Source organism: Natator depressus, chromosome 17 (assembly GCF_965152275.1).
Source record: "Natator depressus isolate rNatDep1 chromosome 17, rNatDep2.hap1, whole genome shotgun sequence".
Taxonomy (NCBI): domain Eukaryota; kingdom Metazoa; phylum Chordata; order Testudines; family Cheloniidae; genus Natator; species Natator depressus.
Genome location: NC_134250.1, coordinates 8,273,676 through 8,298,407, shown reverse-complemented (window position 1 = coordinate 8,298,407; position 24,732 = coordinate 8,273,676). Strand labels below are relative to the sequence as shown.

The 24,732-nt window shown below is 42.7% G+C and overlaps 1 protein-coding gene across 1 annotated transcript; it reads left to right on the top strand.

Moving 5' to 3' along the window:
- Window positions 1-903: 903 nt before the first annotated feature.
- On the top strand, window positions 904-24,279 carry HEATR6 (HEAT repeat containing 6). Its single transcript, XM_074974946.1, has 20 exons — window positions 904-1,152; window positions 3,719-3,826; window positions 4,281-4,421; window positions 6,240-6,355; window positions 7,907-8,021; window positions 8,367-8,468; window positions 9,031-9,168; window positions 10,365-10,660; window positions 11,072-11,249; window positions 12,664-12,870; window positions 13,461-13,560; window positions 13,774-14,126; window positions 14,866-14,988; window positions 15,622-15,708; window positions 16,892-17,026; window positions 18,396-18,518; window positions 19,961-20,085; window positions 21,498-21,594; window positions 22,208-22,412; window positions 23,182-24,279. Exons 1-20 carry the CDS (start codon window positions 904-906, stop codon window positions 23,730-23,732), a joined length of 3,549 nt encoding a protein of 1,182 aa, XP_074831047.1. The 3' UTR covers window positions 23,733-24,279.
- Window positions 24,280-24,732: the final 453 nt, after the last annotated feature.

The following is a 24,732-nucleotide window of genomic DNA, read 5'->3' as shown; positions in this document are numbered from 1 at the left end:
TACACATGTAGAGCTGGGGTTGACCTCCATCGGCCATATGTCCAGTGGGGGGAGTGATGGGGGCTGCAGCCCATGGGTAGGGCGACCATACATCCTGTTTGGCTGGCACAATCTCTTTTTTAAGCCCCATCTCAGCCGTCGCGACTCTTTTGATCAGTTGGCAAGAGCAATCGGGACAAATGCCCACTTTTGTCAAAAAAGTGGGGGACGGAAGAACATGTGTGTGTGTAAGCGGCAATGCCAGCCTTGGGCATGGGGGGAAGGCAGGGCTTGGGCGAGTAGCAACAACCGTCCCTGCCTTTAGGAAATGTGGTCATCCTATCTAGTATGTGCGTCGCTGCTCGGCCAAGCCCTGCCTGCCCCCCGCACGGGGAAGGGGGCTTGGGAGAGCAGCTTGGGCCAGTCCTGGGGTGGGAGGAAGAGCTTGGGCCAGCCCTGCAGAGAAAGATGGTCATCCAACCCATGGGGTGCAATTGAGCTAGGGCGTATGATTGGGGCTGGGGAACATGGAGACCCTCGGGGGCATTGGAGCTGCGGGCTGGGCCCCTGGGTGGAATGGAGCTGGGAGATGATGGGGACTGGGCCCCTGGGAGCTGGGGGACCAGAGGAGCTGCGCCCTTAGGTGCAATGGTGATGGGGCCCCTGGGGGGCCAGAGAGCTGGAGGGCGATTAGGTGCACAGGAGCTGGGGGGTGATGGGGGCTGGGCCCCTGGGGCCCAAAGGAGCTGCGCCCTTAGGTGCAATGGTGATGGGGCCCCTGGGGGGCCAGAGAGCCGGGGGGGGGTGATGGGGACTGGGCCCCTGGAGCTCAAGGGAGCTGGGGGCTGATGGGGGCCCACAGTCACCCCGACCCGGAAGTGCTACCCGGTTGCCATAGCGCTGACGCCGGCCCGGCCGGGGAAGATGGCGGCGGTGGCGGCGGGGCCTGCGGAGGAGGCAGCGCGCCCCGAGCCCGAGCCCGAGCCCGAGCCCAGCGGCTCCATCCGGCGCTACCTGGCCCGGCTCGGCGCGCTGCGGCCCCGGCTCGGCCCGGCCCGGGAGGGCGAGGGCGGGAGCGGCCGCCGCACCGAGCTGCACCTGCTGTTCGACCAGCTCATCTCCGAGAACTGCGGCCCGGGGGCGCCGGGGCCCGCGGGGGCGCCGAGCCCGCAGGTAGCGGGGGGCCGAGCCCGCCACGGGTCCCGACCGGGCTGGGGAATGAGGCCGCCCCGGGGGGCGGGGACCCCGAGAACAGGGGGTGCCTGGCTCGCGGGGACGGGGGATCGGCCGGGGGAATGGGGCGGGGTGGGAATAAGCCCGGGGGGGGGGGCAGGATGGGACCCAGGGGCGTGTGGGGTGGCAGCTGTGGGGCAGGGGCCGCAGGGTTGGCAGCCTGAGTGTGGAGGAAAGGAAGCGGGGTGGGCATGGTGAAGCCCTGTCCCCGAATACCCGGCCGCCTCACCAGCTGCCAGGCTGCACCTGAGGCAGGTGCTCCCTTGCCACCGCCATTCCCCCTCCCCCCAGGTTTGCTCCCCACGTGTCGCCACCTGCCCCCAGAGACTGATCATGATTTAAACCGTATCACGGAGGGGGATGAGTGTTGCCCCCGTTGAGCGTAATGGTTCGGTGCAGGCCTGTTCGCAGCCCACCCGTAGGATGGAAACGTTGAGAAGGGCCACGTCGAGGCTAGAAAGTTGTACCTCTTTCCTACTCTAACGGTGTAGGTAGCGGTACAACCCCTAGTCCGGACGCACTTCTGTCAGGATAGTTGTGCTTTATGCCAGTATAGCTATTCCCATGTGGGAAGGGGACTAACTATACTGGCATAAGTCGCCTTTATACCAGTATGGCTATGTCTAGCGCTTTTACTAACTAGCATAACTGTTTAGGTTTTAAAAACATCCCCTAACCAACACAGTTATATCGGTACAACTTTCAAGTGTTAACCAGGTCATTTTGGCAATCCACTGTTGAACTAGTTTCCTTGCTGGTGCAGCCCCATAAGCTTACCGAAACACCAGTCAGGAAATTGTAACGTTAACATTAACCTTAACTCTGCTCCTGTGCTGCAATTCACTTATAGGTCAGGTGCCCTTTGCCCACTTCCTGGTGTTATAACCATGTTAACTCTGCCTGTTTCCCCGCATCTACTCTCTTCATATGGCTAATAGATCTACTAGCTTATCTATAGGTCATGACACTCTGGAGCTGGCCAAAATTTGGAATTTCCGGTTCATGGGAAATTTTATCATGTTGAAGTTTGGTTTCAGACACAACCCAACTTTTTTCAAAATTTCCCAAGAACCAGAAGTTCCAAAATACATTGTTTCTGAAAGGAAGTAAGTTTCCTGGATCCCCAGCAGTCCCTCTGTGAAATTGACATCATTCATATCAGTTTCACAGTCTCCCCCCTCCTCCCGCCCCTTTAGCAAGCTCTGGGACAGCTTGGCCATAACCACTCCCCCAGGACTGGGGATCCCAGGGCTTCCAACCTCCTGGGCAAGTTGGCTCCCTGGGCTGCCTGAATCCCATAGCCTGGGAAGCCAGCTGCCCTGAGAGTTGGGCATCCCCAGGAGCCCAGCTGAGTAGTAGGAATCCTGGAAGTCCTGAGAGCCCCAGCTTGAGTTTAGCCTCTCAAGCTCCCTACTGTAATGTCAGAAGCCTAGACCATGAGGTTCTGTCTACACAGCAGCTGGGAGGGCACTTTCAAGTGTGTGTAGACAGACAGCTAACCCAAGCCATCCTGACCATGCTGCTGTTTTTAGCATGCTAGCTCAAGTCTGTCTATCCTCCCACCTGCCACATAGACATACTCTGAGAGTCACGGCTTTTAGGAGTGCCATGCTTCCCGCTCCTGCAGCAGGGAGCCTGGAAGCCAGGCTGAGTTGTAGTAGTCATGTGCAGTGGGGTAGGGTCAGTGGTAGCAGACATCTCTGGTTTATATGCCGTGGGTACGAGAAGATGATGGACATAATTAAGATGGTTGTTAGCACTTTCTTTGACCATTTCCTGTCTCTGCAGCATTTAGATTCTCAATTACTGCACAACATCTTAGTAATTGTTTTGTAGGGGGAACACATTAACTATGCAAAAATGAAGATAATTTATTGGGGGTACATTGTATATAGCATGCTACTTTGACATTGAAGCAGTGACAATCTTCAGTTACCATTAGTCTTCCTATTTGTTTTTCACAGCAGTTGCCCAGCTTTTCTTTTAATTTTGGGAAGTGCTTAGGATAATCTTCTCCTTTCACCCTAATATTTTACACATTGCTCCTTTTTTCTTTCCTCTGTTCCTTGGTTTCCTACCTCCTCTTTTTTCTTTGGTCTGTATTGTATGTTATGCCTTAGTCTTTAAATATTATTTCTCTCAGTGCTGGTTTCTTAAGTGATATTTTAGCGGCAGATCCAGCACATGGATGCCTGTGTCATATGGACAGTCAGTGGGACAGTCTACTCACTAGGTGCTCTGTTGACTTCAGTTGGGCTCCACACAGAATCATAAGACTGGAAAGGACCTCGAAAAGTCATCTAGTCCAGTCCCCTGCACTCATGAACGGCCTAATATTATCTAGACCATGGATCCAGGTGTTCTGCCCATGCAAATCCATTTGCACAATTGAGACCTTAGCTGATGGGATGGTCTCTACTCTGAAGCCACAATTTTGTATTGGGTCAATGATAAATAATCATTAAGGCTTCTGGCTCTTTTTTCTTTAACAAATTTTTTTTTCCAGGATGTTTGTGCTCTACTTGTTCAAGCCTGTCAACTGGTTCATCTCAATCAGGAACATCTTGTCAACAAAGTTTGTCAGCTCATTCATCATTTACTTAACAGATTCCAGGTATGGAAAATTTGATGGTTCTGTTCCTACCCTTCCAAGCACATGGATGTGGGCCAAAAGGGCTCTCGTCTCCATGAGGCAGAACCAATAAAGAGGATCTAATATGAACGTGCTTGGATTTTCACCTTCCTATTCATCCTACCATTCTTCTGGTCTACAGTCCTAGCTTGGCTATGCGTGGCTAAAGGGTTGCTGATGTAAGAACTACATGTGCTGACCCTCTCACAGGAGACGGAAAAGCTTGTGTATTATGCCTTCAGTCTTGGGGAAAACAAGATCCCACGGCCATTTCCTAAATGTAGGCTGTTTCTGTAGCAGCATGAATTTCTAACAGCCAAATCAGTTGGGTCACTACCCAGCTAGAGGAATGTTACCCTGACTTGAACAATGTGCAATATAATAAGGATGCCTTTCGGAAGCTCTTTTTTAATTCTGTGTTTTTATATGATGACAGGTAGTGGTTGATGAACAGAATCTGGATTTTCTTCTATCCTATTCCATCTCTGCTCTCAAACAGTGCAGCTCTTGGACACACACTGAAATTCTGCAAGCCTTAGCAGCTCTTCTTTACAACAATGGACCAAATTGTCAGAAGGTAGGTTGAAAGCTGTGCTGAATTTATTGCTAAGAGAAAGTGATCTCCAAAGCCTCAGATCCCTAGACTCCCTTCCCGTATCTTTCCTCCAAAAGAAAAGAAAAATGTCATATTCCCAGACACGCATACTCTCAACATTAACTCCATCTTAACATAGTGTCAGTAATTGAAGGGTAAAATGCATTACAGGGATGTTGTAATAATTCTATAATCAAGCATTACAAATCCATGAAATTCAAAGTTAAGGTTACACTGAAGAAAAATCCAAACATATTAAGGTAAGAAATGCACAGTTAAGGCACCAAATAACTTTAACTTTGCCCTATAGTGAGGCTGTACGATAGCCATAGTGTTGTTTTACTGTTTGTTGTTCCAGATTAGATTAAACTGTTTTAATATACTTTACTTTAGATTTTTTTTCCATATTTTTTCCACTTTTAGCATCATTATAGGGCAAAGTAACCCCAGAGCACACGAGCCAATTAATCTGCTTGTACAGCTGCTTTGCATCGCCAGATCAGCACAAAGCAGCTACAGCACACTGGTGAATGTGGACCTTAATTTGCAGTTGACTTATTGGTTTAAAGGGTTGTGTTGATGAGACCAGTGCTGTGTGAAGACTGGCCAGCCCATGGTGTCCCCATCTCAGCCAGATGGAGAGGTGACCTAGACAGAATTGCCCTGCTGTAGCATGTGCCCTGCCTCCCTGTGAGAGCCTATTTCCTGCTATAAGGGCAGATTCCATCACAGGAGTGGGCTTTGGATTATGCGCCACTGCAGGGTGTTAAGCATGTTCCCTTGGGGCTCCGTGCGCTCAGCGGGAACCTGAGGTTCACGCAGCAGAAGGATCAAACCCTCATTGTAGAATGGAGCTGAAATAGCAGTGCCATGAGAGCCTTTCAAGCACAGATGCCAGAGTTAGCATGAAGCTATGGGCTCTTTAAAGAGCAGTGACAGCTGCACCAAGTGGCCTACCACTGTGAACTCCTGACACACATACAGTCTCCCTGACACCACTGACTCATTACAACCAATAGAATTTTTGCTTGCAAATTAGGTGTAGAAGAAAGGTATTAATGGGTTGAGTTATCTGTGATGTCACAATGATACCTCTTAAGAGTTCCTGAGCTGTTGACTTGAACCCGTCTGAAGTCTGTATAACAATAGCAATTAGATACAACAATCGTTAATAACTTGGCTTAATTACAACCTAGTGTCTTCAAATATAGTCTCTGTACAAGGTATTAATTAACTTTAATTATTTGCAAAATGTGAAGTGTCTGAGTTCCATTGTTAAGATCTTCTGGGGCAGAGAAAAGACTGACACAGACAGTACATTTCTTAATACATTTTTAAATTAATTTTACTTTATAAACTAGTTAATGGATTTACTTTTAAATGCTCAGAAAATTCATTCTATACCCAAAGAGCAAGTGCTGTAAATTTGGGAAAGGTGTGCTATATTTTTCATACAAAACAAGGAGGTTGCATTTCTGCTTAAGTACAAAATGGAACTCAGTCTTAACTATAGGGTCATGACCAATGCCTCCACAATAATGAATGACAACTTTGCAAGTGAACATCATGTCTAATCAGAGGATATGTAAATCCTAGTTCTGTTTGAATATCAGTCAAACCTATTCTGTAGTTGGTATATCTATATCTAGCTATAAGAATTACGGAGTAGCTTGATTTATATCATATTGACTGTAGATCTGTTGTTCTGAAGTAAAAAGGGAATTTGCCAATTGATTTGCATTCACCAGACCTGACTGTGTATCTTGTTGGCCCATAGTGACTGTTAATGGTTTATTTTAGTATCTCCCGGATTTGCTGGGGAAGAGTGGACTCTTGGTACAGTTCAGTGATCTTGCTCAGCCTGATGTGGAACTCAGGAGGGCAGCAGTACACAGCATGGCAAATCTATGTCTCAGGTATTAAATCAAGTCTTTTCAGTGATTTTTATGGGTGCTTTAAAAGATGGGCATCTGGAAATGCTGACAGCCAGCCTGTTCAGTCCACCTGCTAAGCACAGTAAAGGCAAGATCAATGCAATGGTTTCAGGGCTATATAAATAGGTCCCATTGCCTTGAACAGTCCCATTGATTAATGGGACTTTGCCTTTTGATGAAAGCCAAAAGGAGAAGATTTTTTTCCATGACAGCTTTGTTTTGTGTTGCATCCTGGAAGTTATAAACATGACTTGTGTGTGAAAGTTAAAACTGCAGTGCTCCTAGCCATTGTCATACTCATTTGGGGAAAACCAGGAATTCTCAGATTTCCAAAACTAAAATTATTTCTTAAGACATTTAATTTAAGGGAGCGGGGGGGAAAGGCAGGTATGTTGTGCTACTACCTGGTCTATGCAGGCAGTAGTCAGTTGGTTGATGTGGTGGTGGTTAATGTTTATGAAACAATTGATTACATCTTGCATTGGGATTATCTGTTGCAGTGGAATGTTTGGTCTATGAATGATTTGTTATAAGATTCCAAGAATTAATAAGTTGATGCCAGAGCAAGATCTCATTACTTCTGAAAACCTTCACTAAACTATTCAAATACAGAGGGAAGCTGTTTCTTGTTTGTCTATGACAATCAGTCTACGCGAGCAGGAGTTTGGAGCTGCTCTAAAGAGCTTTGCAATTATGAAGGAAGGTTTGATGTCCCACAGAATGGGACCCTTAAAAAGGAAGAGTCTACCGAGGTCCTGGATGAGGTCACTTAAATATGAGCAAAGTGCAGCATCTGGCGCTTTTGAATGTGATTTTCTAATTGGATTCTACTGTCAGGAAAATCACTTGCAGTATTTGAGCCTTATTGTGAACATTATCAAACTTGCACACCGGTGACTTGAGGTAATTAAACATATGGGCACCAGCTGCTTAGGGATCCAGCACAAAGAAAGTTGTTTAATGAGTCTAGAGCCACTGCAGTAATGCTCGTGTTATGATAAGATGATATGCAGGTAGCACAGATTGAAGTGGTGTAGTGATTGCCTTCTTTATATTCATTAGTAAAGATGGGTGGCTATTTAAATTAAAAAAAGGTAAACTTGTCACTGCATTAAGGCAGTCTATGTTTTTGTGAAAATGAAGGAAAATGTAAAAGCCTTTCATTAAATCACCTGTGCACCCGTATATGAGGACATTCCCAGAAGAATAGTGACACTGCTCCCATTAGTGTCATTCTGCACCTACTCGCAGCCTGGAATACCAAACACAGGAATCCACTTTAATCAGGCAGGAGAAGCCAGAAGCTAGAGTAAATTTTAGGCGTACTGAAATTTTACTAACCAGTGTTTCCAGATAGTATTTACGGTGCTAGAGTTTCATCCTTCGTAGGTGCCAAAGTGCAGTCCCACTCCATGTCTCTGCTATGCTGGGGAAGGAGAGATCTGAGCTTGTGTAACGTTATCTGTAAGAACAATTTGTATAGCTTTATATTGAGAGCCACAGCTTGACTAGCTGCATCTGCTTTCATTTTAGTGTGCCTGGACAGCCATACTTAGATGAGTCTTACAGAAGTCTGTGCTTTCAAACTTTCCTAAATGTGTTACAGTCTTCAAAAACCTCTGATGTAGATGACATCACTTTTTGCATGGTACGTATGAAGCTAATATGCTGAAATACACTAATTTTAAAGTTATACTACATCTTGCCATGGAACATCTAGACAACTTTTAAAATTTGATTTGAAATAAGTAAATCTATTATAATCAAAGGCTTCCCGTTTGCCAGAGGCTGTACACGTCTTGTGAGTTGGAATATTGCCAGCTAAAACTTGGCTAATATCTCTAACCTCATTTTACTTGAGTAACATGAAAACAGTTCCAAGTATCTCAGTGATGCTAAGCAGTCATGTTGTTTTGCACTATATAAGGTATGAAGTTCATAAGTTGACAGATGCTGTATTTGTGTGTGTTGGCTAATTTGAAGTTATTTTCAGCTGTTACAGAATGCTCTGAAAGGTATCCAGTTGCTCTTAAATGGTGGGAAGATGAAGCTAATGCAGACTGATCAGCTTGGGTCCCTTCTTGCTGTGTTAAAGGTGAATAGTTTCTTGGTTTAAATCCACTTTTAGAGAGAGAGACTGTGTAGTGTGTGCTCCTGTTTCACTTTAAGTGGGAAAAGGTAGAGAAGACAGAAAAAAGAATCAGATGGAGAGCTGATATGTGGGGAAGGAGGATAAGATTGAAAAATGGAATGAAAGACATGGAAGAAGGGGAAAAGTTCTCTCTAGAATATGATAAAGCCTTCAGTTCTCTCACTTGGACTTCCCTCACAAAGAAAGTGGTGGCAACGCCTTGATGGTTAAGAGGCAAGTCTCTCATTAGCTTCAGTGTTGGACCCTTGCTAAAATCCTTCTAGAAATAGTTGAATTTGGTTGCCAAAATTTGTCAGAATTACTATACAGGCATTTTATTGTGCAAGTTGAGTCTCCTCGTGCTGACTTATCTGCCATTGGCAGCTAGGGTGTGAGCGTAGGGAGACAAGACCCAGAGAAGAAAGTCATAAGGTAAACTGAAAACAATTGGTGAGCACCTGAATATACGACAATTCTTTGCACATCCGAATGGACCAGAACGCTGGTGTTCTTGTTACTGTTTTAGAAATGCATGTTCTACGGGCTTCCTGGACTGAACGTGGAAATGCCTGCAGTCTTGTACCCAGCCCCACTTCCTCAGTATGATGGACGATCACCTGTCAAACAGGAGCAGTCGGAATTGAGCACCATTAAACAAACAGGGGTAAACTTAAATTATACCACATGTTGATTTTTGTGTGTGTTTATTTGTTTTGACTGTATATTTCCTATTATGGTGTTAATGGCTGAAAGTTCCTTCACATTCTCGGCATTTGGTGTATTTCACATTGCTTGCCTTAATGGCATTGATTATAAATGTCTGCATTGAATAACACATTGCTCTGTAAAGTCAGATGACTAAAACAGAGGGTTCTGCAGAGATTGATTTGATGGACTCTAGCTGTGTGCATCAGTTATTCATTTGTAGTCAAGAACTTGTGGCCTGAAGATGTGGGACTGATGGTGGCATTTTCCATCACAAGTTACATTACTTCTCTTCTAACACACAATCACTTTTACTTTTTCCTGGGGAAGTCAGGCTCATCTAAAAATGAGTTTTCTCCCTTGTTTGCGTATCTTTGTTTCTCTCTCCCTTTGCTGTTTATTATTTAACCCTGTAAAATGTTTTGGGTTACAGATTACATGAAAGGCGTTAAACAAAATAAAGCTGTAGGATCATTTTGTTGGCTTGTAATCTTCTTTTAAAGTTAATGAGTATCTCCTATAAATCCAAAAGAGCTACAGGAATACATAAATAAAACACCTGAAGAGATATCCTACTGTTAAGTGTCTCAGTGTAAAAATACTTTTTTCTAAAGAAAAATAAAGGAGAATTGTGGAAACTCTTGTAGTTACACTGATAGTTGGAGGTTAGCGTTTATGTATATCTAGAGGTTTGCATCCAAAATGTCCAAGCAAACCAGTCTTGTGACATGTACCTATGGGACATTAAGGTGTTAATATTAAGTTTATTTTGTCTTATTAAAAAATGGAGTATGCAAGCTGAAATCGATTAAGATCTGATTGTGTCAGTGTATGTATAATTCATTTATGTAACACTATTTCATAATAGTAACTAAATACCTGTGACCAAAACTTTTTCTTTGACTAGCTAAAATCAATCTGTCTCCCTAAAATACGCCATCGATGTGCTTATAAAATGTGCAGCTCCATGTTGGTGAACTTAAGTACTGAACACGCTAGAGTTTATTCTACTTTTGGGGATTTTAGAGTCTCTGTTTTTCTCAGAAGTGACCGTGTTGTCATTTGAAGAGATTTGCAGAATAATAAAATCTTTTCTGGGTGCAAAATTCTTACTTTTATCTCAGCCTTTTGTGTTGTTTTTTCCTGTTCACACAGACCCGAAGAAAAAAGTCCAAGGGGAAACAAAAGAAAGGACAGTTGGGGGAAGAAGTGAAAGAAGAATTAGAAAGTGATGTAGGAGATGGAGCAATCCATGCAGTGGATATATTTCAGTTACGTTCAGGCGATGCACAAAACAATCCTTGTCTAAATCCCTGGAATCGCACATTAGATGCTGCATACATGCCTGCTGGAAAGGATCACTTATCATCATGCTGTCCCAGCTGGAAAAGGATCAGCAGCAGTGAGTCGGAGTATTCTGATGCTGAAGGTGGAATACAGAGCAAAATGAGGTTATTGTTGTTCATGTAAATGTAAAACATAGAAGCAAATAATACTGTGGTTCATAACAATAATGCTTTCATGGCATGTTAAATAATGCTTTTTGTAGATCTGGCACCAGTTTTGCCCATGTGCAGCGTTTTACTCACTCTCTCACTCACACAATCCCAGTGCTGGATTCTTAAATGAAACTCTTAGAGAAATCATTTAATGTGATTTGTATAATTTATTAACTAAGAAAGTTGAAAGGTGGTAATTAGTAGTAGTTTGAAAGTAAACTGATGCTTTCTTTTCTTTTTTTTCCTTTTGGCCTTAGCTATTCTACTTGAAGTTCTTATAGCTAGTCAGTAACCTGAATAAATGAGGTCAAATCAATTATTTTTTCAGAACTGCTATTAATTCATCTCTTTGTTTAATTAAAGATCTTATCAAGCCAAAGTTCGTCAAGGGGCTTTAGCCTGTTTCCTTTCCACTATCAAATCAATAGAAAAAAAAGTTCTTTATGGCTACTGGTCAGCATTTGTTCCTGATACACCTGGAATAGGCAGCCCACAGTCTGTGTCCTTGATGACTATTGCATTGAAGGATCCCTCTCCAAAGGTAAGTGAAATTGCTGTCCTAAAAGCCTTGTTTTTCAAGAACTAGTCTTCAGATTTGCCTTCCTTGATCTTTAATATAATAGAGCAGTCTTGCTGGGGTCTTTGTGGCCTGTATCACTGTACCGGACAAAGAGCAGGTGCATTATTAGGATATCAAAAGATCTGTTATGTATGTAGACTCCAAAATTATGAGACCAGGTTATTGGAGTTGAACATATTGTTCTTGGAGAAAATTTTGAAGTGACCAAAGAGTTTCCAAAATGTATGAAAGGGGTTGGTCAAATTAGAAGAGATAAAAGAAAACTTTTCACACTATGTTAAGGATTTGTCTGCACAGGAAAGTTAGTGCGCAGCAAGCTACTGTGTGAATTTAAACCACAGTAGCTACTCTGCACTAATTCCACCTGTGGACACTCTCTTCTTGTGCACTAACAGTGCCCTCGGGAGGTTTAGTGTAGCACACTTCCAAAGCGTATTAAGCTAATGTGCACAAAGGCACTCTTACTGCGCACTCAGTGTGTCCACATGGGGAATTTGTGTGGAGTAGCTAGTGCTCACCGGTTATTGTGGGCGTTTTCTCTATGTAGACAAGCCCTAAGAGGTTCAAAAAGTGGGGGTGGTCCCTTCAAATTGAGAAATGGTGGCGCTTCACACACACAGGATAAATAAATACATGGATTGCTGTGCCAGGGAAGGCAATTGAAGCAGAATGTGAATTTGAGATATCTCAGTTTGTTTCTAGAGGAGGCGTCCAGTAAGGTGAGTGGTGAAAAAGCTGGAAAGTGTTAATTAAACCAACCCCCAAAAAGGATATGTGTTTTGAGCTGGATGGGCACTTTCCCATAGCATTTACAAACTGCTAGTTGATGCATGGTAAAGATCTGCAAGGTCCAGAATTGCGCATTTTAGAATGCCCTGAATTCCAGATGTGGAGGTCTCTTTGCTGACGCCTGAATGGTAAAGGGGAGAACATTTATAAGCTTTTGCTAGGAGAATCCAAGGAAACCTGCGGGACGAGGTGTTGAATCACAATACCCCAATAATGAAAAGAAATGGACACTTGATGATAATTGAGTTTCAAAGCCAGGCCTGTGAATATCTGCTGTTGACCTGCAGTCATAACATTTGTGCAGTTAATAGAGTACATACTCTGCATATTAACATGTTTTTTGGAGGCCAAGGACATTCTGTCTTAAGTGTGTTGCAAAATGCTGTCATGCTTCAGCAGAGCTGGGTTCCATGATGTTAGCATATCCTGCAGCCTGGACACACACACTAACCTTTTTTTTCCCAGCGAGGAGAAAGGTGCTGTGTAACGGGCACACACAGAATGTGAAGCAGCAGGATAAGGAAGGTTTGACATTTTCCCACAGTTTCTTTGATTGAAACAGAACTGAAAACTTGTGTCATTTCAGACTCGGGCCTGCGCTCTTCAAGTTCTCTCCGCCACCTTGGAAGGTTCTAAGCAGTTTCTTTCTGTTGCTGAAGACGCACATGACCATAAAAGAGCTTTCACTCCTTTCTCGGTAACGATTGCTTCCAGCATCAGAGAGTTGCATCGCTGTCTGCTGCTAGCCCTAGTGGCAGAATCCTCCTCACAAACCCTTACTCAAATCATCAAGGTACGTACACTTACTTTGAACGTGCTTACGCTTTGTATGTGTCTCCGATTCAGCCTCAAAGCAATTTTCTAATGACCTTCACAGCAGACCTCATGCTTTCCAGACATGCCTGAGACAGGGTGATTATGCAAAAATCCTGAGAGCTGCCTGGGTCAAAACAGCAGGTTTTTTTTCTTTCTTACAAGGCTTGGCAAATTGAGTCTGCCTGGAAATTCCCATTGTTTCTCTTGAACACAGTTTTCTTGTTTCCAGATTTCTCTTATGGCTTCTGGGCTGAGCAGATGTACAAAATAGTGCTGTAGTTGTAAAGGGTTTTGGTTTTTTAATGGCAAGTTTTATTTGAGTTTTTAATCTAAAATATTCCTTCCCTAGCTCGATTTTTATTATTTGTCATGTTTGATCACAGTAATTGTTCTAGAAGCAAAGCTTTCGGGCCAAATTTTCAAATACTGACCGACTCTCTTCAGTTATTTGCAAATTTAATCAATGTAGCTGCCTAAATGACCTAACTCCACAGTACAAAACGAGAGAGCCACATTTTCAGTTTGGCCTCTGTCACCTCTCATGCGGTTATCTCTTGTGTGTTTTAGTGCCTGGCAAATTTGGTATCGAATGCACCGTACAGCCGCTTAAAACCTGGTCTATTGACAAGAGTTTGGAACCAGATAAAGCCATACATTCGTCATAAAGGTTTGCATTGCACTGGGCTGGATTCTTTTCTTGCTGTATATGTTGATTCTTAACTCAGCACGAATTCTTAATTGCTAGTATTTTTTAATTTTATTTATTTGTTTGGTTATTTGTTTATTTAGAAACATTTCCCATGATTGGTAACTATGTAAATAACTCCACTGCTTAGTGGTGTTTACCTTTTATTTTATTTTCCTTTATTCTCTTTAACAGATGTTAATGTTCGGGTTTCTAGCCTCACGTTGTTAGGTGCTGTAGTATCTGCTCAAGCTCCTTCTCCAGAAGTACAGTTACTTCTGCAACAGCCTAGTTCTTCCGGACTAAGTAGCAGTGGTACGGCAACCCCTCATCGCTTCAGTTCCTCTGAGTGGTGGAGAAGAGCACCACCTTCACAAGGGGAACCCACGGACAATTGGGAGAGTTCATCTTCAGAGCCTTGCTGGCTCATACGTCTTTGTATCTCCACTGTTGTTCTGCCCAGAGAGGATTCCTATTCCGATAGCGATACTAGCTTCACAGCTGGTACTGTCTATGAACCATCTCCTGTTCGACTGGAATCTTTACAGGTAGGAATGGAAAACGACTAGACGAGCCAACTAAATGTATGAAACTAAGAATAAATATCAAATCTCTCCAGTACCAGCCGGTTCTTCTGCCCTTATGATTTGGTAACCTTGTTTGATGATGGGCCGTGTATGCATCTGGTAAGAATTGGGAGTGTTCTCTGTGTTCTCTCTTTCCAATGTTGCATATAAGTTAAATCTTGACTAGAAAGATCTGCTATCAGTGAAATACTAAGAGTAGATGACTTTGGCCTGCGTGAAGCATGGTATAGGAAGGTTGAGACTCATAAACTCACCTCTGTTTTTCTTTATGCAACAATGTAGAAAAGTATAATTTTGTCGCTTCCATCCCAAGGAAATTAAGCAACCTCATTCCCTTGCCAGAGTAATGGATGCTTGTCACAGCTGGCTTCGTTAACCAGGACAGCCAAACTACAGGAGATTCAAGGCTTGTCACTTTTGCAGATTTTCTTTTGCTTAGGTAGTTGTTAGCTACAGGAGAGCTCACTTAAATTAGAGAAATGAATTTACTGCAAGTTCCTGCTTGATAGTGCTTTCAACGTGTTCTGTTAAACAAGACAATAGACTCTACAGAGTCCAAATATCTTTTGTGTTCGCTAGTTTGTGTTGTACTTTCTAGCTCTCATGTTAGAGTTTAGTGTATGGTTACTGCATTGACTAAAATGTTCTCTTTTCATTTTGGTAAATTCCATTCAGTATTTTTTTTTTTCCTATTCTGCAGGTCTTGGCACTTCTTGTGAAGGGCTATTTCTCTGTGGCTCAGAGCTATTTATTAGAGCTTGGAGAGCTGGCTTGCAAATGCATGGAGGAAACAGATCCGTCCATTCAGCTCCACGGTGCCAAAGTAAGAGCTTGGAGAAATGCAGATAGCTTTTTACTATCTAGTAAAGTGTTACTCTAGATAGTGTTGCTCTGTACATATGCTCTAAAAGTATTTGTAGCTAAGCTTGATGTGACAATACCTTTATTATAATTCAAGACAATTGTATGGAAGGAGAGCTCTGAATGTGCTTCTATGTGTCTATTTCATGCAGTACACTACAAACAAGACCTATACCTTCTCCATACTGTAGCTAATTGTACAATACTGTACTCTAGGACATCAAGAAATACAAGTTTGGGCCCCAGTCTTGCATTCTTTTCACCCTCATAATTCCATTGAATGCTATGGAAGCATTCCAGAATTGGACGCTTATTTATTACTCTAACAACAGTTGATTTGGGAGTTTTCATTTTGTTCTGGATACCATAAGACTTTTCTATCCATTTTGGCACAGAAGTTTGGAGACTTTATTTAGGAGAGCTTTTCCACTAACTCTGAGCTAGCAGTCAGAGAGTGTAATATAAAATAATGTAAAGTAACAACAGATTTCATTCATTCTGTAAATGACTGTGGTTTGTGCTAAATATTTCCATAGTCAAATAATACTTGAGTTTGCTTTGATAAGGAGCCAGTTCATTTTCTTTTTCTTGGCAGCTTCTGGAGGAGCTGGGCACAGGAATAGTACAACAGCATAAACCAGATTCAACCATTGCTGTCAATGAGAAAGTACCTGTCAACTTGGTAAGTATATGGACTTTAGAGGTGGGATTCCACCTGATTAAGCCTCAAGTTGTGAAAGCTGCTGCAAAGTGATTGACCCTGAATGTCAATGTTTAACAATCTGATGTAAAGTGGAGGGAGAGTACAAAGTATCTTTAGATGCTGGTATGGTATACACTGAGGTCGGCAAACTATGATAGTGTAAAGATCTACAAATAAGCATGGATTGTAGGATTTTATTGTGATAGGCTGTTTCCTGCTATTCAAATGAACTGACAGGAACTGCTGTTGTTGATACTCATCATTTTAACACTGTGTGTGTGTGTGTGTGTGTGTTCATGTTCTATCCTAGGATAGATACAGCAACCTTTGTCAAAGCTGAATAAATCTCCTGATAAATATCAAGCTAATTTAAGAAAGTGACAGCAAGGTCTGATGGGCATCTCTTGTCTGACTACTTGAGTCAGAAATTTTATACATAAAGGGGCTCTGTCACATTTGGTAGGCCTAAAATTAGACCTACTAGCGTTGTTTAGATTCATGGACAAGTGCTTTTTATGAGACACAAGTATTCACTGTACACTTTCCCTTTGCTCCTGCTTTCTGCTGTAACTTTGGGATCAGGAAGAATATCAAGGAGCTCAGATACCACATATGATAGGGGTGCTATATAAAACCCTAGATAGAGACACACTACAGCCTCAGTGACATTTCATAGGAAAGTGGTCCAAGAGCCCACGTCAGTATTCTGCCTGCTACAAGAACTGAGTAGGTGGCTGATATGCTAGTGCGTGTGATCACGGAGAAATCCATTGCTTGGGGCTGTTTTTGACAAGCTTGCTGAAGCTGAGAAATTGGGATTCTGGCAATAATGTAGGTCTGTTAGAATATTCTTTCTGTGAACTGAAGGCTATTTTTAAAACGATTTTAGGGAATGTTAATAAATAAAACAGAAACGAAACAAGCAGCTCGAGCCAAAACATTATTTGTACAACTAACTATTTTAAGATTTCCAATAGTTGGAGTAGTCAATTTCCTGCTCATTTATACCCACTGATGTGATACGAGGTATGTTTTAAAGATGATCTTAGAAAAGACCATCCATTTCAGAGATCAGAGATGTGGGCAATATTGTCAAGTTCACCTGACATCAGCATCAATTGTTTAATGGTTTCAGTTGGTAAACATAGTTTCTCCACTACAGGTTGTAACTTTTTGGACTATGATGCTAAATGGCCCTTTACCTGGTGCCCTTCAGAATGCTCAGCATCCTACCCTTCAGACAAGTGCCTGTGATGCTCTTTCTTCTATCTTACCGGAAGCTTTTAGCAGTCTGCGGGTAAAATACGATGTCTTTTGGTTGTCTTTTTTTAAGTACTAGAGTCTTCTGGTTTTATCCCACTAACTATATTAATACTGAACCTGTGTTAAATTCACATGAAGGATGGTCACTGCTTTTTTTTTTTACATCCAATCTTCACATTCAAAAACCCTGTGTAAACCATGACAGATTAAGATTAGAAAAGGCATGCTTGGGAATATTCAAAAAGTTTGATTGTAGAGGCATTTTAGGAGATGGCTACTCAAGGAAGCAATAGACTGTTTCAAAGCCTTGAATATTAATGGCCTGGTTGAATAGCCTGGTTGTGTTGCATGGCAAACAAAGGCCTTTAGAATCTCATTCTGTGTGTGAGATGTGGAAGATATTGCTATTTTGCTGATAAAGTTCAGCGAAGCATGCAGACAGCTGAACTGAAGGCAGTGGAGTGATGTTGTTCACACACTTGGTTTTTTTTCATTTGGCTGGCTAGCAAAATGTAGCTGAAACTGTAATGTTTGCTCTCTCTCAATTGCAACTGAAGCTGATGGCATTACTCTCCTTTTACACAATGAAATATGCTTCTGTGCTTTAAAGCCTTGGCAGCATATAGCCACTGTATTGTGCAGCTCCATTCATGTCACTGTGCCCTGCTTGCCTCAGAGAACCCTGCCAGGTCTCATTTACAGAGGAACTGCTAATGCAGCAATATCCCTGGAATTCTGTTGGTCTGGCTTCTACAAGCACAGTGTGTACTTCATCTCTGTACTTTGATCCCACTTCCCTTTCCGCCTTTGGTGTCAGTCATTGCCCACTTTGACCTAGGGCTCCGATGCAGCACAGTTGACTTGGCTGCAGGCTTGTATACTCACAAACCGTACAAATGTGAACTTTAACGTGCTTTATGATCCCTCTTTAATGCTTCACACTGAAGAGTGACTCTCTCTCATGGCATGTTGGCTCCCCTACAGTTACAATCGTTCCTGTTCTATCCAGGTGGGTAGCGAAGCTATTGTCTGCCCCAATCCTTTTTGTTGGTCCTTTTCCCCCAGCACACATGCCCTAGCTGGTTGCCATTGTATCACAAAGATACAGCTTGGTGAAATCGACAATGCCCTGTTTACCAGCCTTGGGGTAATTTATGTTAAAAGTGGGGAGTACTCCTGTCTCCTGGGTGGCATCCAAATGCCAGCCAGCTCTTCCACTTATTTGCTGTATGGGAATACGGGACATTCCATCGCTTCTGCAGACTCCTGGTGTTCATTGTTTAAAACACACATCAGTACTTAGCTTTTTCTTTTTCCCCCAAAGAGGGGGCTCTGCAGTACAATATTGTCACCGCTGTTCTCTTTTAAGGAATGCTTCTCTCTGTTTCCATTGCTAATTGCAGGATGACCAGCAGATACTGTGCATCACGCTCCTGCTGGGGCTGAATCACAGTGAGAATCCACTGGTGAAAGCTGCTGCTGCCCGAGCCCTTGGAGTCTATGTCCTCTTCTCATGTCTTAGGCAGGTTAGCAGTGGGCCATTATTATCTTACTCGGAGCTCTTCACAATGCATTTGTTGAGCAGCAAGCTGTAGCACACGAGGTTTCTTTGTGGGAAGCAGGCCTCCCTCGTAGGCCAATGGTAATACAACACGCTGAGATGTTAGCTCGAAATATTTTTGGAGGTTTGCTGGTACTTCTTCCAACCCTGCCCACGCTGTTCTCTGGGCACTAGGGCCAATGGAACCCGTGCAGTTTTTGCTGTGTGAAATGTGGCAGGAGGTGGAGTGTCTGTTGATGCAGTGCAAGGTCCTCACCTTCCCTCCAGCCCCTTTGTCAGGTGAAAGGGCCAGCTAGGTATGAGGAAGCTCTAAAAGCCCTGGATCTGGCTGGGAGAGGATTGCCTTGGTGCAAGAACTGCAGAAGGCAGCTGTGGGCTGAAGACTCCTACACAAGCCCTCGCTTAGGGGGCATGGTGAGGGTGGGGCTGGAGCAGGAGGGGCATGTCAGGAATAGGGTCAGAGCACGTAGTGCTGCAGAGTTTCCAGGCAGGGTTGTGGCCCATGAGCAGCTGGGGACAGGTTGCCGTAACTTAGACAGGCCTAGAACTGTCTGTTACGGCAGGGGCTGTGGAGCAGCCCAGAATGGGGAGGGTTCAAAGTTAGTTCAGAGCGAGGATAGCCCTTGTCAGGACTGCGAGTTCTGTGCTGAGTTCTGTCTCAGGAGGTGCAGCACAACATCTTAGCCCGAGTCTGTCCCGGTGTACTGTAAAGCTCCCTTCAGCCCAGCATGCAGCGGGGCCCGGGGGAAGTGTGTGCGTATGGCTGGTGGATTTGCAACTGTGCAGGTGGACCAAACTGCCCTTTGGAGCCATGTTAACCCACCTGGTTGCAAGAGAGGATTCCGTTGTGAAGTCTTACATGGGTGACTATTTTGACAAACTTGAATCGTAGCTGAAGTTGAAATTTTAGTCTAAAATATTGTGAAAGAAAAGCTTTAATCATAGACAAGGAAATGGAAATGAAATATAACATGCCACGAAAGAGAACATTAGAGAGACAGCTCAACAGGGAGTTTGGAGAAGCAATTACTTATTCGACAATGGCATTTGATGAGTATGAGATTGTCAGTCCAGGTAATTATGTTTAAATCAAAGTAACTTAAAGTACCAATGAAATTACAATATGCAGTGAAATCATGTAGAAGCAGTCACCCAAGAGAGGAGCAAATTTGGACACTTTAGAGTTAGATTGTTAACTAGAGATCAAACGAAGCTGTACTGGGAACATTAGAGATACTTTAAAGTTGTTACTTAGCACAGAAGGTTGCTTTAATAGAGTTGGTGTTTGTGCAGATTTCACTGTGACGATAAAGACAGTGAAGCATACAGAGCTAAGGAAATCCATCCACTTTTAAAGAAAGAACTTCCATGCATTTTAAAAAAACGACAAAACTTTAAATTTTCTAGGATGTGATGTTTGTTGCCGACACAGCAAATGCTATCCTGAATTCCCTCCAGGACAAGTCTCCAAACGTCCGTGCCAAAGCAGCCTGGTCCTTGGGCAACCTTACAGACACACTGATTGTCAACATGTAGGTAGCAACATTTTGGCTAATAGAACTTTATAAATGGCTTGAGATCTTTATTATTAGTCCCCCCTTTAATATATGAATTGCCATACCTGGGCAGACCAAATGCAGGGGTGGCCAACCTGTGGCTCCGGAGCCACATGTCCCTTTTCAGAAGTTAATCTGCGGCTCCTTGTATAGGCACCGACTCCGGGGCTGGAGCTACAGGCGCCAACTTTCCAATGTGCAGGGGGGTTCTCCCTGCTCAGCCCCTGGCTCTGCCCCCACTCCACCCCATCCTTTGAGCCTGCCATGTCCTTGTTCCCCCCCCCAGCCTCCTGCATGCCAGGAAACAGCTGATTGGGAGGTGTGGGGAGGGAGGGGGAGGCGCTGATCAGTGGGGCTGCCAGTAGGTGGGAGGTGCTGGGAGGGGGAGGAGCTGATGTGGGGGCTGCTGACGTATTACTGTGGCTCTTTGGCAATGTACACTGGTAAATTCTGGCTCCTTCTCAGGCTCAGGTTGGCCACCAGTGTCCAAATAGATCAATATCCTCTATTTGACAGTGTTCATTACCATAAATGTCAGAAAAAGGTGCAAGAACCCTTGTAGAGGACAGTTATAGATTAATGTGCCTGTACCAGAAGCTTCTTCCTAGCCACTCTTATTTAGAGTTTGCCTTATGCCTCAAAGCGTGAGGATTTGTATTCCTACCTTCTGTAGCTTGTGGATGTTTTCATTATCCAGATCTAATCAATTTTTGAATTCCATTAAACTCTTGCATCCGATAAAGTGAGCTGTAGCTTACGAAAGCTTATGCTTAAATAAATTTGGTAGTCTCTAAGGTGCCACAAGTACTCCTTTTCTTTTTATTAAACTCTTAGTTTCATATTTTAGAGCAATTAGTTCCACAGGTTATGTACTGCATAAGAAAGAGATTTCCTTTTATCCTTTTTGTATCTATTACATTTTGATTTCATTGAATATTCCTTTATTCTTGTGTTACATAAAAGGGTAAATAGGATTGTGAATGTATTTATTAATCAAACCAAGTCTTAGTACAGAACGGTGGACCAGCCTACTATTAACTTTTTGTCATATTGAAAATTTACCCTTGATTCCTACGCCATTTTCTGTCTCTCAGATAGCAGTTTATTAACGTTTGCATTTCATTAGTCTTATTGCACTACCAGCAGGCTTTCCTGTAAAATGTAAATCATCATTGCATTAGGTGTAATATCATATGCTTTTACTATGCTCAGTATGTTTGTCTTACATCTCAGCATTTTAGTTAAAATCAAGAGTATTGTCAACTTAGTCAATTATGTATCCTACATAGGGGGACTGTGTCTTATCTTCACAGGAGGCTTGACTCTGATCTGGTCTTTTTCATTTCTAACTGCTCTGATCCTGGATGGTGTGTGCTTTATTTTGTTAGGGAAATGATGGGGCAGAGCTTCCAAGAGGAATTCTCAGATCTCCTACTATTGAAAATGTTACGGTCAGCAACTGAAGCATCCAAGGACAAAGACAAGGTACGCTGGAGTGGGGCAGGGAAAGGAATAAATCCAAGCATAAAGCCAAGAGCAAAATTAAAATCACTCATTACTTGCTTTTGACTTTTTATTACAACATGTTTCATTTGAATAATCCATAAGAATGGCGTAACCGGGGAAGGTAACAGCAGTACTTGCATACAAACAAATCCTGTGTGCCGTACTGCAAAATATGTCAAGACTCCGCCAACTGGAATTACCATAACCCACATCTACCATTAGATTAGTGTAGAATAAAATAATGCTATCTCATCTGGAGATATGGACTGCTGGCACCTAGGTGTTTGCACTGAGTGAAGTGCAAAGTGTCGCTTTTTCTTGTCCGTTGGACACAGCCTAAGTTGGTTGAAGTTCCGGGCATTTTGTAAAGCCTGTCTTATTTTCCCAGGAACTTTTTGAAGAGGCAGTTTGAGGGGTTGTTTTTCTGACAGGGTATGGGAAGGTTTTTAAAAAAAACAAAACCCCCCCCCCTGAAATTACTTTATTTCAGTACCATATGCACTTAATTATTTCTGTATATGCACCAAGAGGCCGTGCCAGATGCATGTGTATAAATTGGAAAAAAAAAAAAAAATTTTGCTTTGTGTTTTAGGTAAAGAGCAATGCAGTTCGGGCCCTAGGAAATCTGCTTCATTTCCTTCAACCATATCACATAGTAAAACCCAGATTCAGTGAAACCATTAAGGAATCTATTCAGGCCCTTATTTCTACTGTCCAGAGTGAGGCCACCATGAAAGTACGGTGGAATGCATGTTATGCGCTGGGAAACGTATTTAAAAACCCTGCCTTGCCACTTGGTAAGTAAAATCTTCCTTTTAAAATTTTTTTCACTGACCTCTTTGGGGAATGCACAACAAGCTGTGCAAAAAAAAAAAAAAATCTTAAGGTTGTGTTTTTACTAAGAATTGATCTGGCATATGCATGTGTTTGGAATTAAAAAAAGAAAGAAAGAAACCCTCAAAGGGCTGAATGTTTCTCTCACATCCAAGGGCAGAATCTGGCCCAGAATGTACATTTGAAATTAAATAGACCTCATTCCTGCAAACACTTACGTACATGCTTAACTTGACTACATTGATTTCAATGCGGCTACTCATGGTAGTAAAGTGTGTGCATGTTTGAAGAATCAGGGCAATAGCAGGTGCTAGATTTGAGGGTTAGTGACTCAGGATAATGTAAAAATATTGGACTGACTAATAAATTTCATCCTTCAGTGAAACCAAAACAAAATAAGTTAAGGCCTCTGCCTTGTAATAAATGGCATCTACTCAATCACTGAGCTTCCAAAAGTTATCATTCAGATTATCTGGAAGAATTGTTATATAAGCTACACAGGTGGAGTCTAAATGTAGCGTCACTTGAGTATATTTTTTTCAGATATAGAGGAAAAGGCTAGAATATTATTTTTTATTTCAATAAATCAATTGATAATTTTCTGTTTATGGCAAAAATCCTGAGTCTTCAAATGAAGACAAGGTTGATCAGTGTAATAAATCTCTATGAACAGCTGCTTTTGTAACATTGATTTTGCATGTTTTATTGACTGCAAACCTGTGCGCTTCCTAGGAGAAGCTCCTTGGACTGCACAAGCCTATAATGCTCTTACATCAGTGGTGAAATCATGCAAGAATTTCAAAGTCCGAATCAAATCTGCCATGGCCCTCTCCATCCCTACCCAAAGGGAGCGCTACGGAACCACTGAACAGGTTTCCCAGATCTGGAGTGCCTTGGTTATTGCTTTGCAGAAGAGTGAAGACACTGAGGACTTTCTGGAGTTCAAATACAGTGCCAGCCTGAGAACGCAGATCTGCCAGGCTCTGATTCATTTGTTAAGCTTGGCAAACAGTACAGACCTGCCATTCATTAGGAAAACTATAGCAGAAAATGGGGATGTGATCAGATCCTATGTCTTGCAATATATGAAATCAGGGGTTGAAGAAGATGAAGCAGGAATACACACAAACTCCCACGGAAGAGACAGATTGTTGAAAAGAGCTATTGAGCATATTTGTGGTATTGAGGAACTGTCAGAAGGCAAAGCTAAAGTAGTAGTAGCTGCTTATCTAGAAGATATCTTGACAAACCACATCAACTCCACTGAATTGACGGAGGCTTAGGAAGAGAAATCCATTGCTTTAATGACCAGTAAATTGTGCCTTCTGATTATATCCAGAGGGAAGTACACCGCTTCCATGTATGCAAGATATCCAGGAGAGAGATTTCCTATTGGCAACATTAAAACATTTATTTCAAACTTATTTGAATCAGGTGAAACTCTTGAGAAAAGTTCTACAATGCTGAGAAAAAAACATTTAATCTCATTTACTTTCCGACTATTTAGTTCGCTGTAAATTGTCTCCATTTGGTTTGGCTGGTAACTGATCTGATACAGAGTTATCACTCTGATAACAAATGTCTTTTTATTCTTTGTATATTTTATAAGAACAGAGCCTTTTATGAGTTTGTTTCCAAAGCCTTTTATCACAGTTGGCTGCTATCTTCAAAAGCTTGCCCACAGAGGACACGGGCAGAATTGGTATTTTCTGCCTTGACTTTTCTGGAAATCAGATTGATCCTAAATATGGAGAGTTGGTATACTCTTCTTAGCATGCCATTTTGTCACATTTATTGCAGTTGTACAATAAACTCAAATATCAGTTGGAATGTTTGAAGAACAGCTTGATGCAAATCAATTCACACACACTACTCTAGCCCCCCTCCTGCACAGGTGGACTGCTTCACCAGTGCAGGGCCATTGACTTCACCGCTCTCCAAAAATAAACTCCTGCCCGAGTCTTGGACTTTTAGTCCCAAGTTTGATAGTGCAGTATAGCAGCCATGATGCTATCCGACCAGCCCAAGAGCTGCAGCTGGTTTCTTGGGGGTAACCATGTTCATAGAGTATGGGCTGAGATTTTGGCATAGAGGATTTGGGAGCCTAACTCCCTTAGGCTGTATTGAAAATCCCAGGCATGGTTTCTGTTCATTTGATCTCTGCATAGATATAGTGCTTAAGCACTATGTGGTTTTGTCTTTCAGATTTTGTTCCCATTCTGCGATTTAGCTGGACACGTCACCTCTTGAGTATAAACTATTATTTTGGTTACTTTTATTATG

Bases quoted from the DNA above. Each gene is read 5' to 3' on its own strand.
- HEATR6 (XM_074974946.1), top strand. From the start codon at position 904: ATGGCGGCGGTGGCGGCGGGGCCTGCGGAGGAGGCAGCGCGCCCCGAG. The intron at 8,469-9,030 runs GTGAATAGTTTC...TTACTGTTTTAG, and splicing joins CCCTTCTTGCTGTGTTAAAG to AAATGCATGTTCTACGGGCT. The intron at 15,709-16,891 runs GTAAGTATATGG...TCTCCACTACAG, and splicing joins AGAAAGTACCTGTCAACTTG to GTTGTAACTTTTTGGACTAT.